At 40.7% G+C, this 26,194-nt stretch overlaps 1 protein-coding gene across 7 annotated transcripts in view; it reads right to left on the bottom strand.

Annotated features, from left to right (window-relative positions):
- The window catches only part of dtnbb (dystrobrevin, beta b), a 42,531-nt gene that overhangs the window by 5,825 nt on the left and 10,512 nt on the right, over positions 1 to 26,194 (bottom strand). For 3 of the 7 annotated variants that reach the window (XM_035994720.1, XM_035994722.1, XM_031310054.2), the window contains exons 7-17: positions 25,511 to 25,665; positions 25,304 to 25,409; positions 24,375 to 24,541; positions 21,119 to 21,243; positions 13,621 to 13,695; positions 9,092 to 9,182; positions 7,978 to 8,066; positions 7,139 to 7,252; positions 3,950 to 4,046; positions 3,544 to 3,564; positions 1,980 to 2,139 (exon numbers count right to left, since the gene is read on the bottom strand). In XM_035994720.1, the coding sequence (XP_035850613.1) occupies positions 1,980 to 2,139; positions 3,544 to 3,564; positions 3,950 to 4,046; positions 7,139 to 7,252; positions 7,978 to 8,066; positions 9,092 to 9,182; positions 13,621 to 13,695; positions 21,119 to 21,243; positions 24,375 to 24,541; positions 25,304 to 25,409; positions 25,511 to 25,665 (1,200 nt within the window). The remainder of the gene's footprint in view (positions 1 to 1,979; positions 2,140 to 3,543; positions 3,565 to 3,949; positions 4,047 to 7,138; positions 7,253 to 7,977; positions 8,067 to 9,091; positions 9,183 to 13,620; positions 13,696 to 21,118; positions 21,244 to 24,374; positions 24,542 to 25,303; positions 25,410 to 25,510; positions 25,666 to 26,194) is intronic. The other 4 variants (XM_035994721.1, XM_035994723.1, XM_035994724.1 and 1 more) reach the window with 4 other exon arrangements.

Raw genomic sequence — 26,194 nt, 5'->3', positions numbered from 1 at the left:
ACAGACGGTGCGTTCAATGAAACTGGTAAACTACAGCCTCGTGGTGCATTTGTAATTATTGTAAATGTCCTTTTCCCATCTGGTGGTTGTTTTTGTCGTTCAACAGCAATTTACTAGTGAAATAAGTTATTGTTATTGTTATACATTATTATTAAATCATTTAATTTTGACCATATGGCCTTAGCAATAAACAAGCCGTTCTTTAATGTCACCAACTATTGTTTGGTACCCTTTGTTTTCTTTTCTTTTTTTACTTTCTTAAAAAGTATCGGTTCAGGCACCGTTAATTATGTATGCGATTAATTTCGATTAATTAATCACAGAGTATGTAATTAATTAGATTAAATTTTTTAATCGATTGACAGCCCTAATTATCAGCAAAAGGTACCTAAAGTATCAAAAGTACTTATTATGCAGTATGGCTCCTTTCATAGTGTTATATTATCATAGCCTGGCTCCGCCCTCTTACGTACGTTTATCGGTGTTTTAAGCCGCCAACGTCTCCTTCCAGGCAGCGCTGTCTGGAAGGCACTAGGATTAGGCAATGGTTAGGGTTAGGGTTAGGGTTAGGTGCCTTGAAGTCAAGATGGTAAGCTTTGCTTCAGAGCTCGAACCTCCTATGGCGCCATTTTGATGCTACCAAACGATCACCCGACGTTAGCATTCCATTGACTGCCATTCATTTTGACGTCACTTTGACAGCGAATAACTTCACATCTGAAGCGTTTAAAGACTTTTTTTGTCCATTGTTTATTTCTAAAGAAACACGACAATGTATAAAAGGCTCAATTACCTTGTACCTCACGTTATGGCTCCGTAGCAGACGTTTTTATAAAAATAGGCGATTATGACGATTGTGTCATAACCACGCGACTTACTGTCGCACAGTAGAGGAATTACCGTATAGTACAGGAGTCCAGGCAGTTTCGACTTACATTAGCTGTTTAAGTTTAATTACTAATGTTAACTAGCATTTTAGTTAGCAATAATTAGCCTGTGTCCATGTTATCTCCTTACATTTACCTACGCTCTCTGTCTCTGCAAGATTGGGAATGATTGAGATTTCTCTTGGCACAGCTACCAGAAGACTTCCAACTTTCAGACAGGTTGCTCACATCACCTCTCACAGTTGGAGGCTGCGCAGTAACGCTCAGAGCTCACCGGAAAAGTGCTTCTAATATCCTTCACTGGTCTCTGTCCAGAGCAACGGGATCTGTTGGTCTAGTTTATATACTGTCTATGCTTGAAGTCAACGGTTGCAGCGCTGCCTGGAAGGAGACGTTGGGGGCTTAAAACACCATCGAGCCCTACGTACTTCCGCTCAATTTTCATTTTCCTTCAGTATGTCGTCTGGGTTTGCGGTATATTCGTGGGTTTACTTTACCGGTCCAATCAGCAAACAGAGGGCGTGGCTGAGAACGATGATGTTGAGGTTGTGCGCTAGTTTGAGTTGTAGTTCCATAATGGCGGTGGAGAAAGATGCAAGAACAATCTTTGCTGAGTTTTGTTGGTGGCCATGATTTTGTGGTCCTCCTCCCCACGGGGTTCGGGAAAAGTTTGATTTTCCAGCTCGCTCTGTTAGTGGTGAAGGAGTTGGCCAAGGCGAACGCTAGCGATGCTAAGCCGACGTCACGACCAAACGTTAACGATTGGTTATGGCAGATCCAGAGTGGCTCTGGGCAGATCCAATAGTTTTAAACTTCAACAGAGTACCCGCCTTCAAGGAAGTTAAACACTTGTCAATGGAGAGTGGCCAGACTCTCTGTACAAATGAAATGTACGAGAGTCTGGTAGGACCAGGCTAATATTATCATAGAATATTATATCATTCTATTTTTATCACTAAATAATACATGTAAGAGCATTTAATATTGTAGTTTTTCAATGTGTAGTCAGTTTTAGATACTATGTATACCACTACAAATCATTTAGTCCATATCTTAAATAACTGCCACTTTCAGGTGTTGGTGCACACTCACCCTGAGCAAAGGCCTCAAGAACGTCCCCTCCCACCCCTGCCAGGCAGTCCTGTGGTGTGTGAGTCGGGGTGGACCCAGCTGAGGTGGAGCGAATGGGCATGGGCATGGAGCAACCTGCACCGTGACTAGGGGAGGAATGAGGGGAGCTTCCAGACTGGGACTGTAACATAAAAGCACCCGTGATAGTTACAGTATCATCAGCAAATCAACTGTTGAGTCTGTCAGCTGAAGAAATAGTTTGACATTTTGGGAAACACGCTTATTTGCTTTCTTGCTGAGCCGTCGATTAGAAGATTGATACCACTCTGATCCACTGGAACCACAACTTGTCATTTTTACTCTTCTGTTTTATTTTATTAAACACAGAGATATAACACTAAATAAGCTACGCTAATCAACATAGCTACATATTTACCGTACAGACATGAGCGTGGTCTCTCTCAGCCAGAAATCATATTTCCCCAAATGGCCAACTATTCCTTTAAACTCAAGTGTAGTCTTCTTATAATACATAAGCCAATATGACACAAAGATGTTCATGAGTTGGCCGCAATCTTGATTTGCATCAGCAAATAAATACTATATTATCAAAAGATTGAGATATACACATAATTTTTTATGTGTTTGGCCATGACAGGTGCAAAAAAGACTAGCTGACCAATGTTACTAGGCATCTTTTTGCTGTTGCATAGTTAGCAGATAGCATGGCATATTTGGATCTTCCACCTGCAAGGCGCTAGTCAATCTGGGCTTCTGATAGAGAGATAAAATCCAATTAATCTCTGCATCAACAAAGCCAATTCTGGAACAACTGCATTTCAGTGGAAGATGCCGTATTGCAATCACAGATTGCAGCTTTGTGAAGAGATGACCTTTTTGCTTCTTAAGGTGACTTTTATTAAAACAAACATAGATAAAATAACTTGATCCTTATAGGGAGAACAAACAAAAACAGTGGTTTAAAGGCAAGAAAACCTGGAAATCCTATACTGGCTGGCTGTGTGTCTATAGTTCACCTTTACTGCACGGAGGGGGTAATGAGAAGCATGTGTGGGTGAGCGACTGGGGCCTGTGCTGAGATGTGAGATATATCTCCCAGAGAAAGGATCACTGTGTGTCTCTGGGACTGGTGCAGCCCCAGGTCGATGGCTCGGGGCCAGGCAGCAGATGGCCGGCCAGACTGCAGTGGCATTAGAAGGGAGGTTGTTAGTGCCGATGAAAGGAACAGGTCCCTGACATTTGGGCTAAGAAAAACACAGTTCTCTCAACTTGTTTGGACCATGGACCTGAGAAAACAGATTTTAAAGCTTGTGTCACAGTCTATAGTTTTAGCTCCCCAATGGTGCTGACAAGGATGTTGTGGAGTAGCCTGGATAAAAGGACTAGATCATTGTAACCCAGTTAGAGAGTGGTATCCTATTATCTTTCCTAACACCCTTCTTAAAATCTGTTAGAACTTCCTTCAATCACGTCTGTGTGAAGGGGGGAACACAGTCACATTAAACTAAGTGCTGAGACTAGAGCCAGGTATTGAGCCTTGCAAACTGAATTAAAGGCAACTTACAGCCTGCTTCTGTTCCTCATCCTATCAGCCAGCAAAGGTAAGCAGTGAGAGAGAGCAAGAAGAGTGAGAGCAACAGAATTAAAGCAGCGGAAGAAGAAGAAGAAGAAGAAGAAGAAGAAGAAAGGGATTTCTGCATGCACCATACGGCACATTAACATAACTTAAGATCACTGCTATGTCTTGGTTTTAAAGAATCAAACATGCCAACATCTCATTTAATCAAACATGCCACCAAGATTTAAAACCGAATCATGTAAACTATATGAACACTGACAAAACCTGTAAAATGCTATTTTAATTTAGGACAGTGGCTTACTGTTTATGCACCATCCTACAATAGGATATCAATACTGATTCAGAGGCCTTTTTATCACTTAATTCTTCTTGAAAGAGGTGGTCGTCTTACCTTTAGCAGCCTCATGAGTCCCTCCAGCTGCACCATCAGCTCCCGTCTGCTCTCCTGCAGGGCCGACATGCGCCTCTCCAGCTCGTCCTTCCTGTGTCTGCCACAGAAGGACAGAGTTTGGGGATACAGTAATACACAAGAGAGGAAGTTCTGCTTTGATCGGACAGTAAGAAAACACAATGCACAGGTAGACATCATACTGTTCATAAAAACATCTCTGTACTTTAACAAAGCAGTGGGCCTTGATTGTTTGGGGAATCCATTTCCTTTTTTTGTGAGCAGTTTGAGGATACATGTCTGTAAATTATTTCACAAATATCTTTATTTCCTGTAGATTTTTCCCAGATTTTCTACAGATGTGTGTTACAGATTTACCTTAGGGTCCAATAATTCAAGGATCTGTTGCAGACACAGACACTGCATGTTGAATGTATGTAGTCATATTTCATTTGCATCAGGCCATAGTACTGTACTAAAGCAGGGGTCTCGAAGTTACCAGGGGCCCAGATCTGGCATATAAGACAATTTCATAAAGGCCCCAACCTGTTTAATTCACTGTTACATCTGGCCCGCAAATAACTATTTTACAGGTTTTTCTTAGCATGGCTGCAATATTGGAGAACAAATTTGGGCTTATTTTCCCCACATTTAACATTTGCAAGCTGCACATAGCTGCCCTACTGGTCAACATAAATACTTAAACTTGTGACTAACAGAAGTCTGATTTACTGTGGTGCACCTGACACTAACATGTCTCTGTATGAACCAAAAATGTTGACCTGGAGTACTGACAGTTTCAAGAGAGGAGTACAATTGATTATTTATTTATGTATTGCGTTATGTTCATGTATTCTCCAGGAATACAATCTCAGCAGAATCACCACTCTAACAATGCAGAGCAGTATTTCCGGTATCAGGGAACAAAGTGGCCTCTGCAGGTAACTTGAGTTTGACAGTAATTATCTGGCCATCTTTTAGGTAAGGATTCTGGCTTATTATTACCCTCTGGTGTTCACAATGAGTAACTGCATTTTGCAACCTTCAAAGAGCTGTAGCAATCGTCTCTGTTTGGAGTCGACCTATCAAAAATTCACAAACATCTGCAGACTGTAAACACCTCTGCTGTGTTCTGTATCTCCGGGCTGAATAAAGGCAACATCAGAGCCATCCAGCCAGGCTCCCAACACAGCGCACAGTCTGTGATGCAATATTACTACTCGATAATGTCCTGGTATAAAACCTGAATCACAAACAGGCTCAGTGAGCTGAAAAATGTTTCTAGACATCTTTGAATTAAACTGAGAAAAATAATAAGTGGAATAAATGTATCTCACAGTTTTATTATTGTTTCAAAATAAAACATAGAATGATATGCCTGTACAACAATCCTCTTAACATGCCAAAGAGTAAAGCGTGTTTTACAGTAACCGCAGCCCAGCTCAGCTTCTCCTGAACAGAGGTGGCGCTAATGAGCAAAGGCTAAGAGAGACTTGCAGTCACTCTGAGAGTCCTGACATCTGGTTGCCCAGGAGCTCGTTCATGCTTCCTGTTTCTGCTTTGTTGCACGCCGCTGAAAAAAAAAAGTGGTGCGCGACCTCTGCTCGCGCACTATAAAATCTACGTCATTTTGATGTCACGATGGCGCGGGCCAGCTTGTCTGCGGCTACTGTACAACACGCATATAGGCTCTTATACACTTGACGCAGCCCAGCTGGCGCGTACAAATGTGACGTCATGGAATCGCCGTGACTATTTATACCCGCGCTGGTGCTCGCGACAATAGTTGCAGTCTTCTCCTGAACAGCGGTGGCGCTAATGAGCAAAGGCTACCGATGTTGCTCTTTCTACGGACTAGAAGAAGAAGAAAAAAGTAAACAATGGCAGAACTGGCAGCAGCATTGACGTCAATGCTTCGATTTGATTCGATGACCTACTTCGTCGGATCAAGCCTTTCATTAACCATATAAGAACTCATCTTAACCCAGTAAGTTTACAAGAGAGACTTGCAGTCACTCTGAGAGTCCTGGCATCCGGTTGTCGGCGAACTCGTTAAGGCCTCCCATTTCCGCTTTGTCGCGCGCCGCTGAAAAAAAAGAGCCGTCCGCGACCTCTGCTCGCACGCCATAAATCGGGCTGGAATTGGATGCGTCTAGTATAATTCACGCTTAACAGTGCAGATCCACCTGGCCGTGCGACACATCTGTTGCGCTGCGCTCCCCTTTTTTTCCTATGGGCGACGTCAAGCAACTTTAACGTGCCCGCAAAGCATCCTGGGAAGGCTGCATTTGAAAAAATGCTGCGCGTCAAAAAAGCTGGCCGATGCCCATCTTTATGCAAATAAATCCGTTGAACGCAACGCGACTATCCAGTGGAAGTAGACGAAAGTCTTTCAAACTGACCTTTGTCAATCTGAAATGAAGACAGATTCAGCAACTGCATGGCCTATTTCTCACTTAAAATGTTTTCAGAAACACGTTTCGGTGAACTATTTTGGTAAAATATGAGATCGTATTCCGTCCGAGCCGCCATGACAGTCGATTAGAAATTCTTGAGCAGCCAGACCCACGTGACGCGTTTGTCCAATCAGCTGCAGGTCAGGGGCGTGGAGCATCATCCATGGATGTATTACGTCGCGACACCACGCTTCAGTCGTGTCGCAAAAAATGGATCTGCACCAGATGCAGCAGCATCTGTGAGGAAGTATAATTCAAACTCATTTCTAGTTCTGCTATACATGTTTACAGTGACCTAGCATTGAATGGTAGCCAATCATTTGTTATAAAACATTTAATTAATGTCAAATTTAAATCTTTGTCACAACTGTTGACCATAAACCTGACTGCTGATTCATTATGTAGGCCAGACCAGACAAACAAGGAGTCATTCAGGGCAACAAGAGCTGTAACGCGTCTCTTCCACGAAGTGAACCCAAGGGTCTCTGCGTCCTGCCAGCATGATAAATGCCCACGCTGCTGCTGCTGCTGCTGCTGCTGGTGGTGAAGCTAATTCCAAAAAACACCTTCCTGAATTAGCTGGACATTATTTCTACTTGAAGAATGAGTCTAGCCTACATTAACAGGCCTGAAGTCGTTGCACAACTTGATTTCCTTAATATATGGCTCTTTCTTCCTGTTGCTGGGAAGAAGATGCTTTATGTAAGCGGTGTGGTGGTGTTAGCAGAGATGATACCTGAGGAGCCGCAGTTCAGTCAGAAGTGTGGGGTTCTGCTGGGCTTTTTCTGGGGTCGGCTGAGAGGCCTGCTCGTGCTCCAAACGCAGCCGCTGGATCTCCTGGAGGATCTCCCTGAATGAGTTAGTCAATGAGTTAGTTAATCAGTAAACAGCAGAAATATTGGATCCTTTACTGAAATTGAAGTAATACAACAATTTAAAAATCCTGTATTCTAAATTGTATTTAAAAGTACAGAACTATTTTTTAGCAAAATGTGCTTCTGTGTACACTAACAAAGGGAAAAGTGCTACTCATGTAGAATGGCTGCTTTCACGGTGTTTTACTATTATTATTTTTGACGCACTAACAAGTGAGCAACATTTTAATGTAGCTGGTTGAGGTAGAGCTAGGGAAATATCCTTTCTCCACTCCCCTGGTTGTCTGTCAACCTCACAGTGTGACAAGACTTTATTGGGATGTATTGCTCTCGGACAAAAATCTGGCTAGCTGTTTCCCCCTGTTTCTAGTCTTTATGCTAAGCTAAGCTAATCAACATATATTTACTGGACAGATATGAAAGTGGTATCGATCTTCTCATCCAACTCTTGTTTAAATTTGTAGCAATGCATCATGTTTTATAAGCGTATGGTATGTTTTGCATGTAAAGTCTGAAAATGCAAAGTAACTAGTAATTATAGTTGTCAGATTAACAGTACAGGTACCTAGAAACTATATTTAAGTACAGTAGCCTACTTAAGTTAATTAGGCTAACAATACTCCACCACTACAAACCAGCCAGCCAACCAATCAGTAAAACCATACTGATTTGTTTACGGTGTTTAAATGATAAATTGTACCTGTTTTTGTTCTCCAGCTCTGCGATCAGCTGTCTCTGTTGCTTATTGGCATCAAAGTTGAAACCCAGATCTGTTGGAGGACATTGTTGCTGAAAAACAAAATTAGCATAGTATGGCATTGACAATGGTGGGAGAACAAAAGTCAAACAGCAACAGCTACCTTCTGACCATAGTGAGCAGTAATGACTCAGCTGGAGACTTATTATGTTTCTGCATAAACAGGGAGCCATTTCATCTCACCAAAGCTTTCCTTTATCCCTAAATATAAAGGGATGCAAAGTACAAATCCAAATAAACCCAAAGTAACTCTACATGATTCTTTTTTGCCTTAAGCAAACTGTTCCTGGAAGTTGTAGTTAACTTCTGTCCTGAACTTTTTATGCACACAAGCTTCTACCTTCTACTTTTTATCAAAGACCCTTTATGGTGTTTATTTAGTCATTAATATTTATTGTTTGTAAGGCCTTTGAAGTAATAATTCTTAAGATTTTTATGAAATCAAACTGTATTTTTGATTCTTTGTTAGCCATTAATGTATTCACATTCTGTAATTATCTCTCTATATAGTAATTTTAATTGGTGGTGCAGGAATGGTGGACTCCGCCCACCATTCCTGCGCTGGATTCAAATTGCCTACATACGTGTGAGGGAGTCACAGGAAAAATGCATGTAATCCAGCACAGTCCTATCTAATTGACATCAGCCTCAATGTTTACTGTTCACTGTCAGAGCTGTAATAAGTTACTGCTAGTGCAAACCTTTCCTAGTGCCGCTGCTAAACATCAACTGGTGAAACACGGGGTGGATTTTATTGTGAAGCAGTCACAGGAAACGTATGTTGTATTTGTCACCGTGGTTAGCGTTGACCATGATCACCAAAAATGTTTCTACAACAAGATATTGACAGCGGATGATTTTTAATTTAAAACTTATGGGACAAGTAAAACTGATGGGAAATTAGAGCACTTATAGTTACACAGTCTGACATGTAAGCGTGAGTAGTCTTTACACTGCAGCTTAAATTTTTGAGTTCTCCAGTCACAATTGTCAAAGCATTAGATGTGAAATGCAGGTTGACTGAAGCACACCACGGGCAGTCCTGCGAGACACTCACTGTGGAGTTGCCCGCCTCGGCTGCCAGGCGGGCAGCGTATCGAGCGATGAGGCGGTGCTCTTCATCTAGACGGCTGGGACTCTCCAAGACACTGCCCAAAGTCATAGACAGAGAAATACATCAACACATATACAGCAACACTGACTCCAATGTGAAAAGATCTTATGTAAGTAGAAGGGAAAGTTTGTAGAGTCAAAGTGATCATGTAAAACTTTTATAATTAAGGTGCCCTTAATATATGACATTTGGCTTAGACATAGCCAAGATAGATAGATAGACAGTCTGAGATAATTGGACATAACAATGAACTGAGATGGCTAAGAGAGAATGCAGCATGCCAAATGTATTTGTGGCTGTGCCAATCCCCGTTCTGGCCATTTCATCACTGACTGGAAATGTCAAATAAGGCATGAGACTATAAATGATCATGGGCGTGGCATATGGTGTGGACAGATGACAGGACATATGCTGTCCCTTCACGGCAGGCGGTCTGCAATGAAGAGTGAAGGAGAGCTGAAATGGTGCTGGGCTCCAGCTAACTGACTGGAGAGTGAGCGATGATTAAGACCATTAAATCTAATCTGGCTTCAAACCCACTGCAACAACCACGGCCCCTGTAGCTTTGACTACCCAGGCCCTAAAAACACTGCAAACCAGCCTTTTAATCCACATTTGTATTAAAATCTTATCTTTCTTCAAAGCAGATTAAAAAAAAAGCTGCCAGTGTGATGAGATAATTTTATCTGCTCCAGCTCCCACCTCACTTGTTTCAAGGGTTTTCTTCGCCCAGTGATGATATCTTAAAATACTTGTTCGACTTGTTTCAAGATAGTGTCATCTTACTCAAAAAAACATTCAGTTGGTCCGCGCTGTCAAGAAATGTCTTGTAAAATGGGGCACTTTCTAATAATTTACAGTCTTATCCTCAGGCTAAAGCATAGACAGAGGTTTCTTGTAAAATTAAAATAATACATTAACAAACATTAGGTTAGCTGCTTGGGTTGGCTCAAGAAAATGCTGTGACCCAACGAGGTCTTTTTGAGCTGCACTGCATGTCTGGATCTTTGGGCTATCGTCAGTATAGAAGCTGCTCCATCAGGGAGTTTCCTGGCACCACCTGATAGTCTGTTCCAGGTTTTGGACAAAGATGCTTGAACTGCCTTCAAGCCCTCCTGAACTGGCACCTTTTCCCAGATAGAACTAAAGATCAAAACTTAGAGGAGCATCTGGAGGGATGATGCATATTGTTGTGCCTGATTGTCCCTGCAGAATTCATGGTGGATGTTTACTTGTTGATATGACTGATGGTCAAAATCAATATCCTGATATTAATAACAATATATTTACAGAATGTTATACATAATATGTCCAATTTCTTTGTTTCTAAAGACAAATGTCATACTCATCATTACTCTATAGATGACAAAGTTGGATGGACTGTCTTATTGACAAGAAGGGACAATCATCTCGCAATATCACCCTCTAAGCTCGATAGTTAAAGTTTCCAAATCTTTCATTTCCTGTCTCATTTAAATCTTGTAACTTGAGATCTTGCATTGGTTAGGGGTTTCACAGATCTGATTTCCCCCTTCCATATCAGCTGTGATAATGACCTTATAAACTGCTTTGGATATCGGCCATTTCTTGACAATTTCACATCTCTTTAATAGAGTTTAGTGTAGTTGCATTCATTCAGTCATGGTGCCGACTCATTCTTTTATTAACACAGCAATCCCTGGCCTAATGTTACCTTTCATGAAAATGATTCTATTGAGCTCCAATCATAATTTTAAAAAAGAAATGTATTTTTCCTGTGTATGAATGCTAAATAGGGCGACTTCAAGTTAATGTTACCAAATATAGGCAAAATCACATTTACAGTAATTAAATCACTTTCTTCCACGGTTATGCATTATTTCAGACAAAACTCTTCAAACATGTAAAACAAAACATTCTATAATTCCTTTTTTTTTTTTTTTTTTTTTTTTTTTTAAATTAAAATCTACTTGGCGTCATTAGTTTTGATTAATTAGTTTTGATGGCAGAATAACAACATATTTTATTACAATACAATTCCACTGGAAATCAATACATGATCATATTGAATTATTGCAAAGCCTGACTAGTTCCATTTGAGGTATTTAGCGTACTTTGTTTTGATGTTAAGGGATGTTTTAATCTAAACTTTTATGTTAAGCATGTGTCACTAGATTAAATATTTTAGGAGTTCATAAATCCTACATTACAACTCCTAAAAGAAACAAACTGCTGTGTTTCCACACTGACTCTTATTTGGTCAATTCTCAGTTAACACAATTAAAACTCATCAGGCTCAAGACAGCCTTTTTCTTTTTTTAAATTTTATCTTCTGCCGCCGTGGTTCTGCATGACTAACGGGTAATAAATTGCGGTTTGCCCTTGGAGGACGAGCTAGTGGTGAGCGATTGTCTGTGAGAGAGAGTGAGGTGGGAGGGAGCAGATGCCATGTCAGCAGAGCTGACAGTATCAGAGAGCAGACTGTGATGGAGGCTGGAAGCACAACAGCCACAACTTTGCATTGTGTACATTCAGTTTCAGCTCTGTACTGACACACATTAGTGAATGTGTTTTGTATGTTTCCTCTGAATCTGAAAGGGTCAACCAAACAGAGGATAGGCTCTTGAACTGAGGCAGAGCCACAAGGAGCTTTGCATTATTCAGCAGTAGCATCTTTGACTCATAAGTCCTTCATGTGAGAGCAGGCAGGCCAGTGCCGGGTAATTATAATAATAGATTAATATTTACAAACCAAATGTGACACAGTGAGAGGCTGGTAGGAACTGGCCTTCTGTTCTCTGCAACCAAACCTAAGTGAAGCCTGCTTCTTCCCTCCTCTCAACACCTTATTTACCGGAATCCACACTGACTCTCTCAACACAACCTATTTTGGAAGCGTCGCGGTGGCTTAATGCGCAATTTCTGCCCTAAATATGGCAGCTTTGTAGTTGTTATGCGCCCCCGAGGTAACAGCATCCTCGGTGCATGACATCTTCCCAAAGCAGCTCTGACTCACAGAGCAAAATGCCAAGACAAAGGTTATCAGACTTCTTCATTACTGCCACAGTGAAACAAACCTCAGGAGAGCGTCGCCTTGCTCTGGTACATGCTGCGACACATTATGTCTTCCACTGACCTCCACGGGTCTGGATGCAAGGCATTGTTCACCGCCTCGGGTGTCCCTATCTTGTCAGCTTCCTTCAATCCCGCTCTGATGTTGATACTGTCAGCCCTCGGAGACAAGACTGCACTGCACAAAATGTTCATCTCTGCAGGAAACTTAACATGGTATTGATTGTTAGCATCTCCCTTTTCTAAATATAGATAGGAAATCTTCCAGCAGGGTCAGATAATTATGCTTGTAACATAAAAGAGAGAAGTAAGGGAATATTGGTGTTACCTCACCCCTTTATTACACATTTTAAGGTTTAGTTTTGCTGTGATGGACATTTTTTGCAGTGTGCATGCTGTCCTTCAGCTGCCTGGATCCCTGGAGTAGTACTGAATGATAGCCCGGCTCAGTCTTAGTCTGGATTTTAGTCAAACACCTGATCAGGGTTGATCTATTCTTTCTGTTCACCAGACAGTGATGTCTCGTCCCTTCTAATGCGCTGCGGCCAAGTCCTGAGTCCCTGAGCAGTCCCATCTTGCAATCATTAATTGTCGGAAAGATGTTGGAGAGAGATACAGTACACGAAAGGAAAAGTTCACCCAGAACAGACTTGCAGGACATAGTGCAGATACATTAAATCCGCCTCAGAGTGCCCTCCATAATCATTCATAACCACAATGGTTCATTACCACTGTGAGCAAATAATAATAGAGGTGGCCTTTAACTGAGAGGGGCTGAAATGAGAAGACAATTAGGCTGCTTTCACGGAGCCCTCGCCTGCCTTCTGCTTACATGGTGAGGCTCCAATTCTATCCTAATCTATTTGTCAAATCAACACTCTAAGTAGGAGTTCTCAGATATCCTTCATGACAGCGTAACAAGTTTTTCTCTAAAAATACACTAACAAGGGCATGCTGCTCGGATGCAAAAATGTGTGTCAATGTGAGGGAACAAATAACATCTGTAGTCTGATTTTCTGCGCTTTTCTTGCTGTTTCCACTGATCAGAGAGAATCTGTCACCTATTCTGAGCACAGAGTGAATTCTGAGGGATTAAACTTATTTTTGCATGTGTGTAACTTAAAGTAACATTGGTCATCTTTAAAGAATACATTATCTAATTCTGTGGAATAATCAGAATAATATCTTTAAAAAGACATTGTGCGTGACCGTTTAGCCCAGTTGGTAGAGCGGGGGCACATATACAGAGGTTTATTCCTCGATGCAGAAGGTCCAGGGTTCGAATCTGACCTGTGATGGTTTTCCTGCATGTCTTCCCCGTCTCTCTCCCCTTTCATATCTCAGCTTTCCTATCCAATAAAGACAGAAATGCCCCCCAAAAAAAAAAAAAGACATTGTGTCTTACGCCTGGCAGTGCTTACCTTTTGGTAGGAGTAGGTGCCCCAGAGGACATGAGCATTGTGTCGTTCATGTTGTTGGCCACTGGTTTCGGCTGACTAAAAGACAAGATTAGAGGTCTTTAATGCTACACTGCAGAGGTCTGTGGGGCTTGTCACCAGGGAATGGAGTAGAGGGCATTTGCATTTTATTAGTAATCATGAATCAGCGATCCTGACTTCAATTTAATCCAACTGTACAAAGGAGAGTAAGAAAGGGAGGCAGGGGGGATTTTAATAAACTACTGTGGTTCACAAAATAGGCAACATGTTGTACTTGAGTTACAGTTTAGTTAAAATTGGAGCGAAATAATTGACTTTTCCGGGAACAGCAATTTAAATGTTTTTAGGGCTATTAGCTTCAACCTAATTAACACCAGCAAGAGCAACAACAGCAAACAAGGAAACTAATTAAACTGGAAGTCTGTGAAAAACTAGGAAAGGTGACATTGTGGGAGGTAATTGGTGAGAGTAAACAAAGCGATGGGGTCCATCTGGCGGCTGATTCGGTGGCCCTTTGAGCTCATCGGAGCCCAAACCCTCGGACCACAGAGTCTCATTAACGGATCAGCATATCACTCTGCACATCTCAGGTGCTCTCCGCTTCAACCGCCACAGAAAATAGCACTTGATTTCCATATCTCTGTAGTCGCATCTCCTCAATCTGCACATAGTATCTCACTGTAGTTGATTCTATTGTGATGGACTGTTTTATTTAAAGCACTCATTATCACTTAAAAGGCTAAGGACTGAACAACATGGTGTCCTATTATGCTTATTTGTCCAATCAGCATTTTTGACCAAAATCAAACTATTTATATTCACATTGTGCAGAATACTATTATCAGCACAAGACACTGAGAGCGCTTGTTTTTGCTACGGTGCCACAAAGTGCCTCAACAGCACTCACAGTCTCCTGTATATTATTGTGTTACTAAAAATAAGAGCAAGAGAAACTGCATAATTTCTGGATCACTAATTGCATTAACATAATTTGTTAGTTGTTCACAAACCAAAGTACATATTCCCTGCAATAATGGGGATGCTCATAGGGGTACAGCGTGTTCTTTTTAAAGACACATTGCAATTACTTATTGGTTCATATACATTTAAATTTCCCTCAGGACTAACCTAAAAGATTCAAAAGACAACCATGGACCGTCCTACATAAGTAATGTATGAATTATATTATAACTTAATCCTGCCAATTCTTATGTTTCAAGCAATAGTATACTAACAGGAAAAAGAAAAAAAGCGACTGTCACTACTCAAACCTGCACATGCTGCCTTATAGTCTCCTTCACAGACAGACTGTGTGCACAAATACTACCTCATCTCATTGAACGCTCATTACAGTACAATAATGCACCCTGAAGGTGCAGACAGAAGAGGAGACACAGGGGGCATCACACTTACCTCTGTTAGGAGAGAAAGCACCTGCCTGGCTGGCAAAATACATCCAACTGCTGCTGTTGCCAGATGCCTAATCTGCCCTCAACTGAGGAAGCGAGCATCTCAATGTACTACACTGCTGCTGTCTCCAAGGAAACTCAGTGGTCACATGACTTCATGACGATGTGGATTTCTCTCTCACTCTCTGTCTCACACACTCACTCTCACTCTCTCTCTCTCTCTCTCTCTCTCTCTCTGCTCTGACTATGTCTTGTCACCTCTCTAACATGAATACACACCGGAAATTAGAGAAAGTACCTCAATTGCAACTTATTTAAAAAAAACACACATCTACTCTCATTCCTTCAGGAAAACAAACTGGCCTCTGCAGTTATACTTTAATTGAATTTACATATCTTAAAGGAGAAGTGTGTAGGATTTAGCGGCATCTAACGGTGAGGTTGCAGATTGCAACCAAGTGAATACCCCTTCCCTCACCCCTCCCTTTCCAAGCGTGTAGTAGAACCTACGGTGGCCTTCACTTCAACGTGAAAATGTGAAAGGCCCCCTCTAGAGTTAGGGTTTGGTTTGTCCGTTATGGGCCATTAGAAGAGGACCTGTTCCCTGAAGGGCTCATTCTAAGCTAACAAAAACACAACGGTTCTTATTTTTAGGTGATTCTACCCTAATGAAAACATTATATATATATATATATATATATATATATATATATATAATATTATATTATATTCCATTTCTGCCAGTAGAACCCTCCTAAATCCTACACCCTGGTCCTTTAACTCTTCCTCTTACCTTTAGCGAGTTACGTAAGTCAAAGCTCTTCACAGCTATCCTTCTAGAAATAATCATCAGTCCTTTTCAAGTACACCAATATAACTCCTGTGGAACTGTAAGGCACATAAAAAATGTAGCTTCTTACGTAATAGTATTTTCCTTTAAGATTTGGATTCATTCTAACAGGCGTCCTAACTCATTCACATCAGTGTCTGCATTCTGCAGCCCCGTGCTTCACTGACTGAAGTAATGCTGATTAAAGACACACAGTCCAGTAATTCAGCTGGTGCCTCAGAGGTCAAATGGGAGTGAGTTGACACAACATTTAGGCACTAAGAGATCAAAGTCTGCAATGCGCTAAGCCTCGTGCTACCTGCGTGCAGTGAATGACAATGTACCACCCTTTACTTGTACTTGGCAGCTGGCAGGGGTACAGGGGGATATTAAGTTAAAGCTTCATACACTCACATTCATTCACCTTATTTCTGACAAACGACGGATGCACGGCTGCCTTCAATTGTCCATTGCCGGCTAGAAATAAAATGTAAACATGAAGCATCCTCTCCTGCTGGCAAAGGTGCTCCTATTTCCCAGTGCCTCTGCCATAAAAACCCAATGGCTTACGCTCACAGAAAAGAGAATTGCATGCCTGTTCGCTCCATTTTAATGACATTGATGGAATTTTGACCCGGAGAATAAAAAAAGATGTTAAAAACAGAGGAGGCATTTTAAAATTGTAAAGGGATTTCGGGGGATTATATAGAGAGTGGAAAATTGCTAAACATTAAACATGGCACTGAGAATTTGACACTATAGTGCGTGTTCCACATTAATGCAAAGTATGGTAAGGTGCCTATTTTCGACTCTATTTCGATGCTCAAAGTCTTTTTGCAGAAGCGGTGCTAAGTCTGAAGGTAAGAAGCCGTATCACAGATTTAAAGTTCCTGAGACAGACTGCATCCTAAACCTATAACTCCTCTCCAAAACACAAATCCTCAAGAATCTCGCTGACAGTTTGAGTGGAGGGAAAAATTCACAGCTCAGCTCGCTGTTAGTCTTAGCTTTCAGATGCCAGTAAATATTTCAAAAACAGTATCAGAATAGAAACACTTTGTCTGGAAAAGATGCAAGGGGTTGGACAACTGGGAGACTCATGTCCATTCAGTTTAGGAGTTTTGATCAAGTCTGACACTCTACCCTGATTCTGCCATTATTACTCACTCACAGGCGCTTCGTCAGCCTCACACACACACACACACACACACACACACACACACACACACACACCTGAGAGACCACGCAGATGTATGTTTCCTGGTTCACAACATAAAATAACACCTTTTTACAGACATTGATCAGGACTGGCATGCACTATTTTTAGAACACCAACAGCACATTTCTCTCTCTGTAATGGATCATCAATAAAAGGAAGTCAATTCAGAATAAAATTGGAGGCTTGGTAGTTTTCCTGTGACTAATTATCTGAGGGATGAGTTTGAGAGAAGATTTCTGTAGCCAGCAGGGGAATCATCATAGGAATGGTATAGGCGGACAATTACTGTATTCACCCATAATTTCTCTGAAATTGACTGTTAAGAAGCGAGAATTATTCCATTAGTGCCAGCTCTTCCTTATGGCCTGTGGCTGCAGAGAGTGCACAAGTAAGATTCACAGCACAATTGGTATGTTGGATTTAAAGGAATAGTTCAACTTTTTGGGTTATGTGTCAGACTGTTTCTTGGCCGGGTGCAGTGACTCTCCTTTTTTGTCGATGAAACAAACAAGATATAACGTTTTAATTAGTGAGCTTTAGAGGCGCTGGTAGGTGGATTATGTTACTTTAGGGTAGGGCCAGGCTAGCTGTTTCCCCTGTTTCCAACAGTGGTATCAATCATTTAAATGTTATAATCTCCAATTATGTGCCATATAAATAAATAATAAAGTCTGGATATTTACAGCCATGGGTGCATAAAACACACACATTGCATTTTCTTCGGATATGATTTGCCTATAAAATCTGTTCTGCATTTCGAAGACATGCACAGTTAAATATGGAAGCATTTAATCTGACCTAAAATTCATAATGGCAGTCACCAAAGAATACATAATTTGAATGGTCATGAGGTTTAGAAAACATCTTTTCTTGGCACAATTGATGAGAGGCACTACTTTATCACCACATACAGATAAAAACATAAATGCTACTGAAACCAAAAATAGACATTCTGACATCATCAAAGACGGGGACTTTTGGTAAATAGCAAGCCCTACCTTCCCTGACTAAGACAATACAATAGAGATGGAGAGATAAACAAACAAGTCTCAGGGGTCAACAGTCACATCCATTATCTTAAAAGTCAATGCACACGCACACACACACGCACACACACACACACACACACACACACACACACACACACACAGTGCCACACCATCCTTGCCAAATGCCATCTGCAAGAGCATGAGAATGCACTTTGTCTATTAAAGTTTTAAAGGTGAACATAAGGACAAGAAGTTCATGGACTTTCTATCCAAAGACTTCCATTTTAGAGATATCACGGTTATATTGTATGGAAGTATTATCAACACATACTTTTTTTTAGTGGTACTGAGTAACTTAGAAATTAATATAATTCTGAGTTGATGAATTATCTTCTACAGCATACATTTGAAAGTCTGCCTTCTGAAGAACAACCTGAGATGAAACACATCAGTGTCCACCAGCCACGGGATATTGTTAAACCAAACTAAAATAATCAGATTTAACGTGATATGGTTCTCCAGCTAAAAAAATGGTTAGCTTATCAGAGAAGATGCTTTTTTTTCTTCCCATGTTTTGTGTCATTCGGAGGGGATTGAACCTGGTCAAGAACAGGCTTTCAGGATCTCAAGCATCTTTCTGAGAGGATTACCAAACATCAAGGCAGCAGGACAACGTGGTAAAATTGGGCAAACATTACATTAGCTACCCAAACTGACAAACAGGAGATTCAGCCCTATAACTTTGGTATGTACTCAGTCAGATAATCACCTGTGTTAAACTGTGTGGGAAATGTGAAATAGCACATAATAGGGGTGCCTGGGTAGCTCACCTGGTAGAGCCGCCGCCCCATATACAGAGGCTCAGGTTCAATTCTGACCTGCGGCCCTTTGCTGCATGTCATTCCCACTCTCATTTCCCTTTCATGCCTAAACTGTCCTATCAAATAAAGGCCTTCAATGGCAAAAAAAAATATCTTTAAAAAAAAAAAAAATTATTAATTATTGTTTTTGCATCTGTACAAAGTACAGATCCCACCTAAAATGGCACTGTATATGTCTCATTATTAGACCGTCAATACTGATGCATCAATGTGTAATTAGCATGTTACTGTTGTAGCTGGTCAAGCTAGTTTTAACTACTTTATATAAAGTTATCAAACTTTTAAATTTTGTCGCATGGTTCCGAAAACACTCAAGATAAATCTGAAAGATGATTAATGGGGAGAGGATTTCAATTTAATTTAATTTTACTTTAATCTTTACTTTAATCTTTGCTTTTTGTGAAATAATGGATAATGTTACCAATTATTAGTTGAATAATAGGTCAAATCAAACCCTCTGAGAAGTTTAAAGGAGAAATGTCTCTTTGGTGGAGCTGCTAACAACTCATAGATGTCTGAAATGTGTCAAAGGGCCCAAACTAGACACTGCACAAGAGAAAAGGGTTGGGAAACCACTGGTTTACTCTTTTCCAATACATTGTATTTTATAAAATGATCATATGTAAGATATTCATCTGAAAAGTAACTAGTAACTTTTAACTGAATGTAGTGGAGTAAAAACTACAATATTACTTCTGAAATGTAGAGGAGTAGTATAAAACATATAAAATATGCTATAAAATGGAAAAACTCAATATTGTACTTGCATACAGCATTGGAGTTGATGTACTTGGTCACTTTCCACCACTGAAAATAACTTATGTATCTTTAAACAGAATACAATACTCAAACAATACCCTTCAGTTCATGGAAAAATCATTCTGAGTAAAACAATAAAAAGCCTCTGTGCTATATAATCCAATATAACCAAGAGCTCCAACTGGGCAGAGCTCAATATTCTCTGTGCCTTCATCATCTGAAATAATCAAAATCGTAAAACAAAAAGACGACATGGATTACTGCTTGCAAAGGGCACCGGAGAGCCATAATCCAAACTAGTTTTAGCCACAAATTTTATTTGAATCAATATTAATCTACTTGTGTGATGTCATTTCATGCTACACAGCCCATACCGCACGGGCTAATCCAATCGTCTTATCTCTCAGTTGGAGGGAAACATGCAGGTCGACAGTTGATTCTCCACGTTGTGATGAATTGTAAATGTATGCAAATGTAAACTTCCTCGTAAATGCATACGTTTTGGGCACAATGCAGAAAAATCCTCCTGCCAGTGAGCAGAGCCTGGATGTCAGAACTGATTCTGAGATGATGGTATCTATCACGCAGTAAAACAGGAAATCATATTGATGCATTTTTCTTGGTCTTCACTGAGCTGGTTTCTCCCCCATGATGTAGCTCACTATCATTTACTCACTGACACTTGCCAGAAGCAAAACCATATAAAGACAGCTTAGATTCATGGTCGTGACTGGAATGTGAAGCAGGATTTGTTATGAAATGTGCCATGAGAAATATTGAAAGTAAGTTGAGAGATTTCCTTTGATCATATTAATGCCATGAACAAGCAAAAAGCGTACATCACTTTTTAAAATCTGAAAACATTATTAGATTTTGTCTTGGTGGAGGCCAAAAGGGTCAGAGTATTGACGTAAGGATGATGAGAAAAATATGAAGTGACCTTAGCGACGTGGACTTCTGAGGATGTATCTCAATGGTGGAAATGATTATGAAAATCGTATGCAGGGTTTTAGACAGCAGCAGAATATAATGCATTTCCTATAATGATTTCCAGGAGCCTCAAAGCCTGGAGTGTGAGATTTATACCATCATCCCCGTTTCATTGCCAACAGACTGATGAGGACGACTGTGCTGTTAAGGGCAGCAGCGGCTGAACCTGCGTAGTATATCACTATTTCCACGTTAGCAAATAATCATGGGCTTGACATCTTAGCAAGATGACACTCTATCAGTTATGTAGCGAAATGGAAAGATGGAGGCAGTTACATGACAAGAACACACTATAGATCTGGGCCACACTGGGCCTTGGTGTGCAGTAAATCAACAAATCAGTTGGGTTCCCCTTCATTAATAAGACAGCTAGTGGGAACAAATGCTTTGGGAATGGCACTTACACAGTATGGGTGAGTTCCTGTGGTCTCTCGGCCTGTTCGGGGAACACAGGATGTGGCGGCTCACCAATGGGGACGCAGCCTAGAGATTTACTGATTGCGTGGCTCAGCTTTTTGGCCGGAGACTTCTGTGAGGAGGGCAGGACAAACAAAGTATCTGTCACCTTGTGTGTTGTATAATCTTGCTGGAATAGTAGAAACCGTTTTAAGCTGCTTTAAAAGTAATTTACATAACTGGGTCAACAGTTTGTTTCCTGTGCCAAAAGTGTGGATCAGCAGTAGTTTGTGTATATTCAGTAAGTGCTGGTATCTGCTACTTCACATGCAGGTTTGGTGCTACGGTCCCAAAACTGCAACGCAAGGTGTCCATCTGAGTTCATGTCATATGGACAACTGAAGACAGTTGTATGAGAGTTTGATGTGTATGGTTTTAAATACTGTGCAAAGACAACAGCATTTACATCAACTTTGAGTTTAATCACCTATTCAGGAACTTCCATTTTTATACATTTTAACTTGGATATTGATGTGAATGCTATTTACAAGTTGAATATTGGCAATTACGGTAACTCTGATATGACATAAATGCAGCATAACCATACCTTACCATTATTGATAAAGTAGTTTTTGATAGATGATACTGTAACTTTACTTTTATATATGTATGTATATATTTTATCTTAAAGTGATACTTTGCCAATTATAATTCAGCTCTGTGTCATCTTTGTGTGGGCAGTGTTTGGCTTCCCTTTGTGGCGCCAGCTATACGGAACGGAGCTCAGAGCAGCCGTGTCTGCCGAGATCAGTCGGACATCGCTTTGCGTCATATGGCGGATCTCAGCGGACGTCTGTGATGCATTCTTGCGGCTTAAGATGGATCTCGGCAGACATCTGCTGCTCTGCTCAGCTACGAGTTCCTTGTTCATTGTGCTTGGGACATGGAGGGAAGCTACACACTGTTCATGTCTGCACACAATGTCCACACTGCCGTGACACAGAGCTGCAAAATATCTCTTTAAGTCACATGTCTTCAAATCTGCCCGTTGTCATGCAAAAAAGGGACCATACTCTTCAGAATTTCATTCTTGATAGGGTAGCAAAGTCTCTGAAAAGGTTTGTAATTTAACACTCCGGTGAAAAACAAACTAAAACACAAACTACTTAATTAATTTTAGGTAAGCTGGGATACCAGTTCCTTAAAGTGCTCATATTGTGCTTTTTTCCTTTATTGTGTTATATATCTTTTTGTGCACATTATAGGTTTACAAAGTGAAAAAGCCTAAAGTCCACCCCAAAGGGACTTACCATTTTCCAGAGAAAACACTGTTCACAAACTGCTCCAAACAGCTCTATTGTAGTCCAGCCTTTACTTCCCTGACGAACGTGCGTCACTTTGTAACACATGTTATAATGCTCGCCTAGCTGTTAGCATGGCACTCCCTCATGCTCTGCAACTGACTAGCTAGTAGTACTTACTCCCAACAAAGATAGTACAGAAGTGAGATGTCTCACTCTGTAGCTAAAACAGAGAGCTCAACACACAGGGTGAAAAGAGGAGCTGCAGCAATGTGCAGTACAACAAATAGTACAACAAATATATGGTGTTTTCTGAAAATTAATCCACATAAACCTATTCTGGTACAACCTCTAAATGCAATTATGAACCTGAAAATTAGCATAATATGAGCACTTTAAGGCAGCATGATCAGTGTAGCATAGCATGTGCCATCATTTAGGAAGAAAACAGTAATGGCGCTTTTCCATTACACGGTACCTGCTCGACTCGCCTCGACTACTCGCCTTTTTTGGTTTTCCATTACGAAAAAAAGTACCTGGTACCTGCTAACAGGTACTTTTTTTTGTACCTCCTCAGTCGAGGTTCCAAGTGAGCTGAGGCGAGCCGAAAAGGTGACGTGAAAGCGACAGACGGGGTGTCCTGAACAAACCCGCTATTTTTAAACAGTTTAGCCAGCTGTGTTTTTTGTTGCTGCCTCCAGCTTCTTCTGAAACAAAATGTGTCTTCTGGCAACAACAACACACCTTCCACGTTCTGTGTTAGGTCACGGCAGTTTACTGCGGCGCCGCTTGTTTCAGTTCTGCGGAGGCTCCAGTCCAGGCAGAGCTTTCGCTGTATCCTACATACACACACACATGCTGGCTCGACGCACACACCAGCTGACAAATGTATACATCAGGCCACATATTACATAGGCTACGGCGAAAGCTCTGCGTGGAGCCTCCGCAGAACTGTAAAACAAGCTCAAGTGGCCTGATGTTTATACTTGTGCGCTGGTGTGTGCGTCGAGCCGGCATACGACCAGCCACGCTGAGGCGGTACTAAAATCTGCAATGGAAAACGGACGCACAGTGTGCCGAGTCGAGGCGAGGCGAGTAGAGTCGAGGCGAGGTGAGGCGAGTCGAGTAGAGTCGAGGCGAGTCGAGCAGGTACCATGTAATGGAAAAACGCCATAACTGTTTAACGTAAATTACATTGAGTTTACTTATACTGAAGTGTGTTAAAGGAATAACATTGCCTTGCCTTCATATAGTGAAATGTATCCTTATAATACGGACTCACAAGAAAATGTGGAGAGTACATATAGTGAACTAGCAGACACAGCAATGGTCTTGCTTCTGTATGTGCAGCCGCAACAAAGGGAATTGGCCAGTAATACTGCCAGCTAATCAGAACTACCAAAAATGCCAAAACCAAACATTGCAGGTGATTTTCAGCACTGGAAACCAAGTCATATGTGGTAAACAATGTCCCGGATGTGTTTCATAGACATTATTTACTCCAATTTGTCAGAAAAGTAGGAAGTCATCCAGAACAGATTCATCCACCATTCATGATTAATATCAGAAAATGTTTTTTTTTTTTCATATTACAGACTGTGTTAAATTCACTCAGGCTTGTTATTCAATTTCTGAGTCATTTTCTTCAGTGCAAAAACTGAGTGGGAAGGGAACTGGATTTGGGATGCAGCGCCTATGACTTCCCTAGTTTCAATTTATAACATAATCATCAAGCTTTTGGGGGATGTGGCAACACGGCAAATTCAATCAGTACAACTCAATTTGCAAAAATGAGTAAAAGCCCATAAAATCTTTTTCTGTCTTTGACAGGAAATGTGTAGACGGCTGAGTAGTCTGCCATGTTGTAAAATAATTTCACTCTGACAGAGATATTGGCTTTGGGATTGTTTTGAAAAGGGAACAACACAACGTAAAATTGAGAGTGATCAGGGCTTTGCCTTACCCAAGATGAGTGTTCCTTCATCTGGTGCTGGTTGCTATGGGGACCATTGGCATGGCCACGCCAGAAGCAGCTCTGGCAGAGCTGGTAGCCATGGCACTGTTGGCACCGATATCGGAAACCCATCATGCTCTCGCTCCGGCAATATGAACATTCCACTGGATGGAAGACTGAGCAGTATAAAAAAAACAACAAAGACATTGATTTTCTGTCAGAGCAGAGACATCTTTATTTACAGAACTACTAACAAAAACCTCTGCAGACTTAGTTTTAAGACCGTTTGAGGCACTTGTACATCCATTTTATGATTATCTATCGATCTACTGTATCTATCTATCTATCTATCTATCTATCTATCTTATTATTACTAATGAACACTGGTGGAGGTGGAGCACATTAGAACTACTTTATATATGTCATACATGTACTGTTGGATAGTTTAATCTATAACAAAGCATCATATTTTATAAATTGATCATATGTTTGTAAAATTCTAATCTATAGAGTAACTCCAGCTGTCAGATAAATGTGGTAAAAAGTACAATATTTCCCTCTGAGATGTAGTGGAGTAGAAGTATGAAGTAGCATAAAAGTGAAATATTCAAGTAGCTCAAAATTGTATTTATGTACAGTACTTGATTAAATGTATTTAGTTCCCTTCCACCATTGAAAATCAATATCTAGATGGGGCCCCTTGTCACATTTCAGATGTCTATCAGTTGTTCTATCAAAGAGACATTTCTTCTTTAAACATGGTTCCATTAAAATAACTCTTCCGAGGCCCAGAGAGGTAAAAGCATGCATTATGTCACAATAATGATGTCAACTGATAATGTTTCAAATTTAGAGAATTAAATGAGGAACTTTTATGTTAAATGTTGAAATGCCAATGGTGATGTAAAGTGTGAATATAAATAAAGTCCAAATCTCACCATTTTCAACATTAGCAAGTCGGTGCATGAGCGGTAGCCACACGAGGCATTGAGGGGGAGGATCTGCCATTAACACATCCAAAAACGTGTTCAGCATAATCTTCTTCTAGATACAAACACACACAAACATGTTAAACAAGACATGTCAATTATTAGAGATTTAAAAGAAGATAGAGAAGAAGGAGAATATATATATCCTTCTCCTACCTGCTGAGGAAAGCACGTCCGCACCGAATGCTCCGTGTAGCCAAAAGAAGGACCCTCGAACACGGCTGTGGGGAGTTTCAGCACCTCCCGAAGAAACTGATCAAACTTTGCAAACATCATGATTCCACTTGAGTCAGATATCTGTGAGAAAATATCTAAGAGACAGCAAATGTCAGATTGAATATTCTTAGCAAAAAAGAAAGTGCACTTTTGACTTGTCTGTGAATGTATATTATTGATCCACAGCCTGTTTTCTCAAAAGAGAGTCAAAATATGCACAGCGAATTAATTCTGCATACATGTTCCAACGGTAACAGAATTGGCCTACCAACACAACTGGTGCCAATATAACTACAACTACAAAAGCAAAAATTTTAAACGTCAAGTTTTGGATTTACGTAGGAGGTTTGTGCTTGACTACTGCTTGGCCAATGTTGTGCCAAACCAAGCTATCTTTGTAATATCTTTGAAGTGTGTTGACAAACTGTATTTTGCGTCTAAAACAACTGCACAAAGATGATAAAATGATATTGTTATAATGTCGCAGTCTAAAAATGAATCTTTCCCACAAAGACTTTAATCTTCAGGATGCAGGTATCAGATGCTGTAGGGAGGAACAAAAAGGATACTCATCTCTTTCATACCAAAGACTCTATTGAACAGTTTAACTTTTGCTCTGACGCC

This window comes from Sander lucioperca, chromosome 18 (assembly GCF_008315115.2).
Source record: "Sander lucioperca isolate FBNREF2018 chromosome 18, SLUC_FBN_1.2, whole genome shotgun sequence".
NCBI lineage: Eukaryota > Metazoa > Chordata > Actinopteri > Perciformes > Percidae > Sander > Sander lucioperca.
The sequence above is the reverse complement of the archived record's forward strand: the minus strand, read 5'-3'. Positions and strand labels throughout refer to the sequence as shown.